Source organism: Palaemon carinicauda, chromosome 23 (assembly GCF_036898095.1).
Source record: "Palaemon carinicauda isolate YSFRI2023 chromosome 23, ASM3689809v2, whole genome shotgun sequence".
NCBI lineage: Eukaryota > Metazoa > Arthropoda > Malacostraca > Decapoda > Palaemonidae > Palaemon > Palaemon carinicauda.
Genome location: NC_090747.1, coordinates 19,610,801 through 19,622,796, shown reverse-complemented (window position 1 = coordinate 19,622,796; position 11,996 = coordinate 19,610,801). Strand labels below are relative to the sequence as shown.

Below are 11,996 nucleotides of genomic sequence, written 5' to 3'. Positions count from 1 at the left end.
AATTGTCAAATACTACTCAATTTCTCTTGATTCCACGCCAGATGAAGGCCACGTTGATCAACTAAGTCTGATTTTCAGATACATGGAGCATGACACCCCTGTAGAGAGATTTGTGAAGTATTTGCCAAACCAAGGACACAAGGCTCAAGAAATGTTTGAAGGATTAAAAAAGTTTCTTGAAGATAATGACATTGTCGTAGTCAGTCATATGATAACGCCTCTGTTATGAGTGGGAGATATAATGGGCTGCAAGCCAAAGTGGCAGCTGAAAATCTTCATGCAGTTTGGATACCTTGTTTTGGTTATTCGCTGAACCTGGTTGGAAAAGCTGGAGCTGAATGTTTTAAGGAAGCGCTCACATTTTTCAGTTTTCTTGAGGCAGTTTATGTGTTTTTCACAGCTTCTACACATCGGTATGCAATCCTTACAGCCCTACTGAAAACTGTTGAATTTGGTCTAGTATCGGTGCCAAAGAGGATTTCTACAACACAATGGGCCTGTCGAGCAGATGCAGTGAAAGCACTTATTCAAGGATATAACCCAATCTGTGAAGCTCTTGTAAAAATAGTAAGTGATGAAAATGAGCTAGCCAAAGCACGGTGTAAGGCCAATGGACCTTATGACAAGATGCTCAAATTAGAGACTGCCATTCATGTTGTTTTTTGGCATGACATTCTTGGCCGAGTTGATGCTACAAGTAACACACTGCAATACCCAAAACTTGATCTGATCACAGCAGTAGCAGTGTTGAAGTCTTTGGAAAGTTTTGTACGTGAAAAGTGATAGTGTTTTCATGTTTATGAGAAGAGGGGACAGGACTTATCTGGAATCGATGAATATTCTCCACCACGCATTTGTCACCACAATGTGCGCCTGAATTCGTTGGATTATGTAAGATCTGAGGAAGTAACTCTTTCTCACTCTGAAAAGTTTCGTTTTGATAATTTTCTTCCAGTAATTGATCAGTTTTTTAGATCCCTTAATCAGCATTTGAAGGCCTACGAGAACACCTGTTCCTATTTCGGTTTCTTATCTGGACTGGAATCACTGTGCTATACTGAAATAGAAGCAGCTGCAGTAAAATTAGTTGTTGAATATGAAGATGATCTGGATCAATCACTTGATGTTCAGCTTGTACAGTTTGCAGTTTTTTTTTCACCCAGTTTATGGATGATTGTGTTAAGACTGATAGCTTTGGGAAGGAGCATTTCCTTTGCAAATTGCTTCTAGACAAAAAAGTTGCAGATACTTCTCGTAATGTTGAGATAAGGCTACGGATGTACTTGGTGCTTATGGTCAAAAATTGATCTGGAGAACGTTCATTCAGCAAAATGAAGAATATCAAAAACAGACTTCGTACTACAATGCATCATGATCGACTCAGTCACCTGGCTTTGATGAGCATTGAGTATGACATCCTCAGAGACATTGACACAGACATATTGATCACCAAATTTGCAAAGGCCAAGTCTCATAAAGTGTCTGGTCTGTAAATACAGATACCTCTATAGTTTTTCTATTCTACGAAGAAACTAAGGTTTGGATTTTAAGATTGGCGGCACTAAGTATGGGTCATGCTTCCTAATCCCCTTCGAAAAATTATCCATTCGTACAGTCAGGTGTGAAGAGTCCTGATGAGTGAAGGCAAACTAACATATTTAGATTTATGGTAATAAAGCATATGCTATTTATTTGAAATTGCTTTTCATAATCTTTTTATACTTGAGTGTAGAGTCAGTAGAGGTCATTTTGGACACATGATTAAGATGACCAAAATTCATTACTGGCAGGACCGGCAATGATGATTTCCCCGTGGAGCTTACAGCGCCCACCGCTGAGGCTTGTTTTGCTCGCCACCCGCCTCAAGCAGGGTGGGCCTCCACACATAGATTGCCCAGGTGCCTCCACATGACTAAGTCCTGCCCTGAATTCTTAGTTATTAGATATCAATGTAAGTGGTATCTTTCAATCATCAAAGATATTATTTAATTTTGGGCTATATTGTATCACAGATATATAACTTCTTATTCATCAAGATTGGCTTCATTAAGAGTGGCTGTCTGAATTTACTGATTGTGCTTGGAGTTACAGATTTCCCAGTAGCTTCAATTTTAGGACTTCGGTTACGGATGGAATGAATAGATGATGGAAACAAAAGGGGATTTACATATAAAATATGGGAAAATCGATAGGACAAGATTTACTCACAGAGCAATTGTTTGATAGCTGGTCAAAATTTTATTTCGGAACAAGGGCTCAATATATGATCTACGAATGTAGATAAAAACGGCAGGATTAATTATGATGAAAATATGGATTGGTTTAGGAAGTAATTCCTTGAAATAGAATTAACAAATAATCTTGCATCGAACCTACACTCTTTCAAATCTATGTAGACAGTAGGCACCAAAACTTATGCCAGAAATTTCAAAAATTCATCATACCTAGTTCGTTAGAACCTCTTGTGGGATACCAGTTAGTATATTTAATTACAATCTTTGTCCCATTTACCTAATAATCAGTATCAGTAATTAACTGTTGAATCGCTGAGGAATTTCTGTAGTGTATGGTCGATGTTAATTCGCAAATTGCTCATTGAAAGAAACAAAATTACATCTCTCATGTGTGATATCGAGTGTTCACCATTCAGTGGAAGCAGGGACCGCGGAGTGCATGACCATTGGCCTAATTTGGCTGTAAATTACTATTAAAGTGTTATATCAGAAACTATCAAGATATCTTTTTATAAAGCACAAAGAAGTTTAGTATCTGATTAAAGCAAATATAAATAGGACTTAACTTTTTGTGAAAAAAAAAAAAATCCAAGTTTTATGCGCGTTTAGCACTGACAAAAGGGTTAGGCCTATTTCAATAACCAAGATATGTGGAAATTTGTTTAAGTCGTTCCGAATGAGATTGAATTCTTATCTTATTTTATTTTTTCCCTGTTGACAAATAAATGTAAGTATTTACATATACTTTTGGCGTTATTCCAAGAACATGGTACAATATCTTTCATTAGGAATTACGATTGCTCTTTGGATTATTAATTTTTAGATTTCACACACACACACACACACAGACACACACACACACATATATATATATATATATATATATATATATATATATATATATATATATATATATATATATATATATATATATATATATATATGTATGTATATATATATATATATATATATATATATATATATATATATATATATATATATATATATATATATATATTTCTCTTATGAATCGCATAATCACATAATCTGTTCAATAAAACCTCTCTAAGTTTGCGGCCCACGAAGACATTTATCTGTTGAACGCCACAGTTTCAATCTATTAGGGATCAATGTGTCAAACATCTACACCTTTTGATTATTATATGAAAACTGATCTCCTGATTTAAAGAGCAAGATAAATTTTCTCTAAAACCAGCTTAGAGTGTAACTTCCATATAAAAAAAAAACCAGGTTAAAGACAGTTAATAAGAAACATAATCAATGAGACTGGCAAGTTTCTTATTTTATCCTGGCAGAGTCTACCATAACTTTTATTCACTTTGAATCTAATCAAAACGCAGTCCAACCCAGGAGGTATAAAGAGGTCCTCGTGTCCAAGAGTCTCTTTATTTGGTTGGTATAACAAATTACTAAGATATAACTAGAACTCTTCTCCCGCTGGTTAATCTGTTTTTTTCTTAACGCCACCTTTCCAGTTGATGGACTTCCAAATCAATTTGCTATCTTTGGAGTATAACAGCCTCTTCCATCTTGGGTGAGTGTCATTCCACACATGTTCGTCAATGGGTTGTTTTATGACATTCGCTTAATCCTTCATAAACATCCTGCCACCTTCAGACAGTATTCATCCACATGCACACTCTCGTCGCCCACAGGGACCTCTGGGGGTGCTGCGTGTTGTAGTATGTCCGCCAGCCTTTGTATGTTAATAACCTTGTATGAGAAGCTCTTTTTTAACTTACCCCGATGATTTATTGTATGATGCCACAGTCCAAGTGCTGCTGCTCTCTGCAACAGCTGGGTTGACGAGACGGTTTTCCAGCTTTCCACTGCCTGGGTGACACACAGAGGGGCATAAGCAGACCCTCTTACATCCAGCTAAGAAATTAGGTTACTAATAAACTCAATGAATCCACCTGCAGTATTACAAATATCAGTTTCAAGTATCCCTGTTTTCTGCCATTTAAACAACAGGTCACCAGCAGCTGTTGACCCCTGTAGTACAAATGGTTCGCCACTGCCATATTATGATTATGGCAAGTATTTAATAATATTTTTGCCGTGGGTATATACCGTTCGGTCCATAATGGCTTTATACTCGTAACATATATTATCCCCCATCAGCAAGTGCTGCGCACCCACCCCACTCATGCAATCAAATCTCCTATCACCAGCGCATTCTCCAACTGTGTAACCTGTTTTACCAACTCACCATAGTGTCCTAGATGATAGAAAGTCGAGTCGTCAGGAGGTATAAAAACACCCTGGCTTCAGACCTGGCCACTATGACAACACCAACCAAATATGGTCCTATGCATCACTGTCCACCTGAGCAATGTCCTTGATGAGTGTATTTTTCACCAACATCATTACGTTACCTCTATTACGTCCCTCTTCAGAGTAATTTTTTATACACAGAAAAATCAGGTTCCTCGAAGTTGAAAGATTTTTTTTCATTTCCAATATCCACACGATGTCATAGTCCAATATAAACATCAGTAGTTACTGATTTTTAAACTTATATTCAAGTCTCAACTGTTTTAGAGAAATCTCTTTATTGTTGTAAGGATGTTCGTATGTTTGGCCTTTATTTTATTGCTGACTTTTACCATGATAATCATGAGGCCTTGTTTTGAAACTCAAACAGTTAATAGTGTGTGGGTCTTCCATTAGCATCATTATTGAATATTTTATTAAGAGATGGAAAAGAAATTTTGTTGACGGGCACCATAGTGAGTATAGGAATGTGATAGCTGGTGTTCCTCAGGCCTAAAAAACAGGTTCGGTACATATGTTGACTGTACTATTCTCTTTGCATCAATTCCATCTCCCGAATATAGGACTGGGGTTGCTTAAACACTGTGAGATTGCTAACTACACTTTGGTGTAATTAGTTGTATAACTACATACTGTATTTATGTGTAACAATGTATTTATTATAAGTGTAGCTTTTACTCAAACTGTTGAGAACTGTAATTATTACTGTTATTACTGTTTATCTATTACTGAAATCTACAATGTATATTTAGTTTCTGTTAAGCTGCCATACAGTTAAGTTTACATGATATATGAAATAACGAAATCTGTGTTTTCTCTTGCCCTGCCATGAAACAGAAATACAACATGGTGCAGTGAGTTTGTTTATGCTGTCTAATGTCGTTCAAGAAGTACAGTGTTAAATCTTTAGTACCCGTACACGATGGAGAAGCAAATTGAGAAACAGGCAGCACTTGTGGCAAAGCAAGCAGAGAAGGCTCATCATGTCCAAGAAGCAGCTACGGATAGGGAAGAACGTTTAACCGCAATTCTAGAGGGTTTTGCTGATATCTCGGGACATCACAGGAATCAGTCTCAGGCAAGGGCAGTTCCTGCACCACACTTGTCGTCTTCTGTATCCCTTAAAGAGTTTGGTTTGTGGCGTCATAAGTATGAGGGACATGCAGTGTTGACAAGAATGTCATTTCTCTCTCTTGCTGAGCAGCGATCAGCATTGATTTCCGTGTTAGACGATGATTGGACCCGCACTCTGAGATATGGTCTCTCACTGGGTGATGGAGTAGACTTGAAGACTATATTGGATGCCATGGAGTTGCACTTGCGTAACCAAAGGAATGTCATCGTGGACCGACGCGACTTTCATACAAGAGTCCAGGAGTTGCACGAGACCTTCGATGATTTTTTGTGCGGCATTAAAGAGATTGCTTCTTTCTGTGATTTTTGTGAAACCTGCATGGACAGCAGACTTCGAGACAGGATCGTCGTTGGAACCAGAGATGAAGAGGCTTTGAAACGTATGTTAGAAGAAAAGAAGCTCACTTTGCAGATGGCTATCGATATTTGCAGAGCATCGGAAAATGCAAATGCCAGTCGTGATGTTATTCGGGGCAGCGAAAAGTATAATTCAAGTGTGTCCCAATACAAGCAAGGTCAGAAGGCAGCCCATTTATAGGAGCAATGCTTTAGGTATGGAGGCGAACGCCATCTTGATAAGATGGCATGCAAGGCTCTAAACAGGGACTGCAAACAATGTGGTAAGAAAGGCCACTTTGCAGTGGTGTGCAGGTCAAAGGGACAGCCACTGTCTTCTCAAAAGAAGAAAATGAATAATAAAAGCACGTTCAAGCCTTCAAAGCAGAATCTATATCGTGTCATTGGAGATGTTTACAGCAACTGTGCATCATCACGTCCAACCACTATGATTTGCATCAGTACCACTCACCCAAAAGGATCAAGTTTGGTAATGTGGAAACCTGACTCTGGAGCGGAGACAACTGTGATGGGACTTGGGAACGCTAAATCTCTTGGAATTCATGAGTTCACTGGAGCCTATTGTTATGGGTGGTCTTATTGCAGCAGATCGTCAACCTCTCACTAACATGGGTACTTTTGAGGCTTTTTTAACTTTGGGGAATCGTAGTACGACAACAATTGTATCAGTCGTCAAGGAAGTGAAAGGTGCACTTCTGAGCTGGTTTGATTGTATAGCACAGGGAATATTACCAGAAAACTTCCCACCGCAAATACAGCATGTTACATGTTCAGTGTTGCAACCGCATATAGCATCGAGAACCAGGAAGGTTTTGGAGCCACAAGTGATTTCTAATACACAGGATGTTGTTCAGTCTGCAAGTACCTGCAATTTGGTGTCTGTACCAATGGCATTGCCAAGATGGCCACACAACAGAGACCCTACAGAAGCAGAGCGTGCAGAACATGCAGCTTCCATCATTTCTGTTTATCCTCATGTATTTGATGCTTCAGCTACTCTAAGGGAAATGCAGGGAGGTCCTATGAGGATTCAGCTGTCAGCAGATGCACATCCTTTTGCAATGACCGCACCACGCACCATTCCGTATTGCTGGAGATCGGATATTAAAGCTCAGGTAGATGACTTGCTTGCTAAGGATATCATTGGTGAGGTTGATTACCCCACCGAATGGTGTCATCCGATGGTCCCTATTGCAAAGAAGATGGGTGATGTGTGGTTGTGTGGGGACCTTACAAGACTTAACCACAGTGTGCGCAGACCTACATATCCAGTTCGATCCCCGCATGATGCTATATCATCAATGGATTCTGGAGCCAGGTGGTTCACTACTTTGGATGCGAAGATGGGATACTTCCAAATAAAAATTGCTGAAGAAGATCAGGATCTTACTTGCCTCATCACACCTTGGGGACGTTACAAATTCAAACGAGCTGTAATGGGGCTTGTATCATCTGGAGATGAGTACAATCGTCGAGGAGATCAAGCTTTGGGAGATATTCCACGTACTGTCAAAATTGTTGATGATATTTTGGTGTATGATTCTAGTTACCGTGACCACGTAGCCCATGTGATCACACTTGTGCAAAAATGTGACAAATTTGGAGTGACCTTAAATCCAGACAAAATTTTCTTTGCTCAACCTAATGTTGAATTTTTTGGTTACAGTATAAATCATGAAGGTTATAGTGTGGATTCTCGGAAGGTGAGAGCCATAGCTGAATTTCCAAAGCCACAAAATATCACTAAGCTCAGGTCATTCATGGGTTTAACCAATCAGCTTGGGAGCTTTTCTTCTACGATTGCAGCTGCTGCACAGCCACTCAGGGACCTACTTAAACCTCGGAATGAGTGGTGCTGGAGCCCTCAGCATGACGTGGCCTTCAAGAAAACTAAAGAAGCACTCATAGCTCCTCCTGTTTTGGCTCATTTTGATGCATCTTTACCTACTATGCTTCAAACTGACGCATCCAAGTTGCATGGTATGGGGTTTGTTTTGCTGCAACAGCATGGAGAAGCTTGGAAGCTCATCCAGTGTGGATCCAGGTTTTTAACGGTTGGGGAAACTAGGTAGGCCGTAATTGAGATTGAGATGGCTGCTGTACTTTGAGCAGTGAGGAAATGCAGTGTTTACTTGGCTGGTTTGCCTTATTTTGACCTGGTAGTAGACCACCGACCACTTGTTCCTATTCTCAATTCAAAACTTTTTGGAGGAATAGAAAATCCTCGACTGCAGCGTATGAGAATGAAACTCTGCAGATTTACTTTTGCTGCACGGTGGCAAAGTGGGAAATGTCACAGCATGCCGGATTCACTCTCTCGTTCACCAGTTCAGAGCCTTGTTGAGGACAATGATGTGCAGGATGATGCAGATCCGTTGCATGCTGCTGTTGTATTGTCTTTATCAGCTACTTGTGAGGAGGGCATAAGGTTAGCACCTCTTCGGGACCAGACGCTGGATAAGATGCGTGATGCTTCTGCACATGATGGTGAATATCTGTCATTAAGAGATGCAATAATGAAAGGATTTCCGGATCATAAGCATAGCTTACCAGAAGAGTTGCGAGCATACTGGGGAATTAGGGACATGCTGGCCATGGATGATGGTTTGATAGTTTATGGACCTAGACTTCCCATACCTCGCAGCCTGCGTAGCGAAACTTTGCAGCGTCTACATGATGCTCACCAAGGAGTGGACCGCACCAAGCGTCGAGCACGCCAGACTATATACTGGCCAGGGATTGACAGGGACATTGAGAACATAGTGAAGTCTTGTTCTCGCTGCCGAGAGCTGTTACCAAGTCAGCGGAATGAGCCTTTGATGCAGGAAGACTTGCCAAGCCGAGTATTTGAGTCCGTGTCTGCCGATTATTTTCATATCTCTGGCAAGACATTTCTTGTGTACGTTGATCGCCTGTCAGGTTGGCCGTATGTATCTTCGTGCAATGGATCAGCTTCTGCAGCTCAACTAGTTAGTTTGTTGAGGCCAATTTTTTCAGACACAGGTGTGCCTGTAGTACTGAAAACGGATGGAGGACCACAGTTCGCTTCATCAACATTGCGGCGTTTCCTTGCTCGATGTGGGGTGGAACACCGCGTGACATTGCCCTATAATCCAAAAGCAAATGGTCATGCCGAAGCTACCGTGAAGATTATCAAAAAGTTGATTTTGACGACCACAGGAAATGGCAAGCTGGATGAGGATGAGTTCGCAAGAGGGCTTTTTGAGCTCAGGAATACTCCACGGGCGGACGGTAGATTTCCAGCGCTAATCTTGTTTGGACATCCTTTGCGTTCCAGGATTCCAGCTCATCATTGTTCATTTGCAAAGGAATGGCAACGTACAGCTGACGAATGTGACATACAGGCTAAGTACCTTCGGCAGCAGGCAAAGGAACGGTATGATGCCACTGCTAAACCACTCTCTAAGCTGAACCTTGGTATGTACGTGGATCTACAAGACCCTAAGACAAAGCGATGGGATAAACCAGGAGTTGTGGTCGGAATTGGCACAAGGAGGGATTACCTCGTGAAGACTGGGAGTAGGCGCATCTATTGGAGAAATCGGAGGTTCCTACGACCTCATCACCCTTTCTTGCCAGGAGACATTATTTCTCCACCTATCTCAGTGTTGGGTGGCGAAGCTTCAGGATATGGAGATCGTAGATCACCTGCAACATCACCTAAGCCTGATACTCGGTTATCAGTTGCCTTACCCTTACGACGTAGTGGACGTCAGACACGGGCACAAGAGCATTTAGAAATAAGATGGGACTCAAAATCATATTCTAAATAAGGGCCTTAAGATGCCAGGTATCCTTGTATTGCACCTGCCATCTTGGGGGGAGGTGTGAGATTGCTAACTACACTTTGGTGTAATTAGTTGTATAACTACATACTGTATTTATGCGTAACAATGTATTTATTATAATTGTACCTTTTACTCAAACTGTTGAGTACTGTAATTATTACTGTTATTACTGTTTACCTATTACTGAAATCTATATTGTATATTTAGTTTCTGTTAAGCTGCCATACAGTTAAGTTTACATAATATATGAAATAACGAAATATGTGTTCTCTCTTGCCCTGACATGAAACAGAAATACAACAATCACTTATTAGAGATCTAGCTCAAATCAGTGCATGCTGTAAATTATGAGGCAGGAAGCTAAATCCTAACAAAACTAAAAGTATGGCAGTAAGTATATCAACGACTGGCTCCTCAAAATCTGGAACTCAGCATTGATAATGTTTCTTTAACTCTGAAGGATTCTTTTACAATTTTACTTGGGATTCTTGTCAGCAAATTTATTATTCAGAAACACTTTAGGTCTGTGTCTTCTTATATTGTACAAGAAGTTGGCTTATTAAGAAAGTCATATAAGCTTTCCGGTGATCAATCTATTTTCAGAGTTTTTTCATTATTTCAATCTATAGGGTTTCGAATAGCCTTCTCGTGTGTGGTATCCAGACGCTGATTTTCATCGTAATTTATTGGACAGGACCTTATGTTCTATTATTTTTCTTATTCCTGATCTACATGGTAAACTTTGGCATCTACATGAAATTAGTTCATTGTGCATGTTGCGTAAGAATTTTCATATTTCTGACCATCCTGTACATTCAGATCTTTCCCATACAGAATCATCCTGTTTGTAATGTTAGGTATAAAGAGAATTATAATAGTCATACCTTCTTCATCTTAACGCTCAATACTACACAGTATTCTAGAAGTTTTATTTCAGCTGTGGCTAAGTTGTCGAATGATCTTATTAATCAAGTAGTTCAATATGTAGAATTTAAAGAGTTCACGCTTGCAGCAAATGTTTCTATGTTCAACAGGCTGACATAAGTTTCTTTTTATAGTTTATTTATGAAATATCTGTTTTATTTTGTTACTATTTTTTGAGATACCTTTCTTTTAATTCTCCATTACTTCTCTCATAGTTTATTTATTTCCTTATATCCTTTCGTCCCCTGGTTATGCTTCCCTGTAGGAGCTCTTCAAATCCAGACATTCAGCTAAGTATTCAAATATCTGTTATATCTACCTTTTTCCCACCACTTTTCCTTAGGTTTGCTACCTCTGTGCCATAGAGCATTGTGGTTCTTACCACTGTCTTGTGGAATTTTCTTTTAAGCCTTAGTGGCACTCTCTTGTCACAAAGGACTCCAGATACAGCTCTCCAGTTGTTCTAGTCTGTCTGTATACAGTGTTTTACTTTACCTTCAATACTTCCACCGACACTGATTATGGATCTCAGGTACTGAAACTTGTTTTCTCTCTTTATTTCCCCTCCACCTAACCTAATACTTTCTCTACCATTGCTCTCATTGATGGATTGCTTGTATTTTGTCTTGAACTGGCTTATTCTCATTCCTCTGTCCTGCAGTGCTCTTCTCCACCATACTAGCTTAATTTCCAGGTCACCCCTTCTCTCTGCACAAGAAAAAGAAAAAAAAAAAAAACCATAACATCTCCGTATAACATCCTCCAGGGTACCGCATCTCTACCTTCTTTAGTCTTATCATTTATTTCTATATTGAAAATTATTGGACTAAGTACTGATCCCTGGTGCAATCCTGCCCTCACCTCAAATCCTTCCGTCACTCCAACAGTGCTCGTCACACTGGTATACACCTTGTATCATCCACACATACTTTTCTGTGACCATATCCTTTCCCAGACAACTCGAAACTTTTTCACTTGGGACTCAGTAATAAGTATTTTCAAGGTCTATGAACAGCAAACGTGAATATCTGCTTTCCCTTGAATTTCTCCAACAGTGGCCCTATACAAAGGATTCCGTCTGTGGTTCCACTTCCTTTCCTAAATCCCATTAGTTTCTTTCCTACTTCAACCTCTCGTCTTATTCTGCAATCCATTATCTTTTCCAATTTCTTCCTAGTGTAGGAAACCAGTTTAATACCCTTGTAGATACCGCGTTCATAAACATGCATGGGTTCAATAT

General features: G+C 39.7%; 1 protein-coding gene across 1 annotated transcript; it reads left to right on the top strand.

Moving 5' to 3' along the window:
* The first annotated feature begins 225 nt into the window (after positions 1 to 225).
* Positions 226 to 783, top strand: LOC137617463 (uncharacterized). Its single transcript, XM_068347486.1, has one exon. It carries the CDS (start codon positions 226 to 228, stop codon positions 781 to 783), a length of 558 nt encoding a protein of 185 aa, XP_068203587.1.
* The last annotated feature ends 11,213 nt before the right edge of the window (positions 784 to 11,996 follow it).

Excerpts from the sequence above, each read along its gene's own strand:
- LOC137617463 (XM_068347486.1), top strand. The coding sequence starts at position 226 with ATGAGTGGGAGATATAATGGGCTGCAAGCCAAAGTGGCAGCTGAAAAT.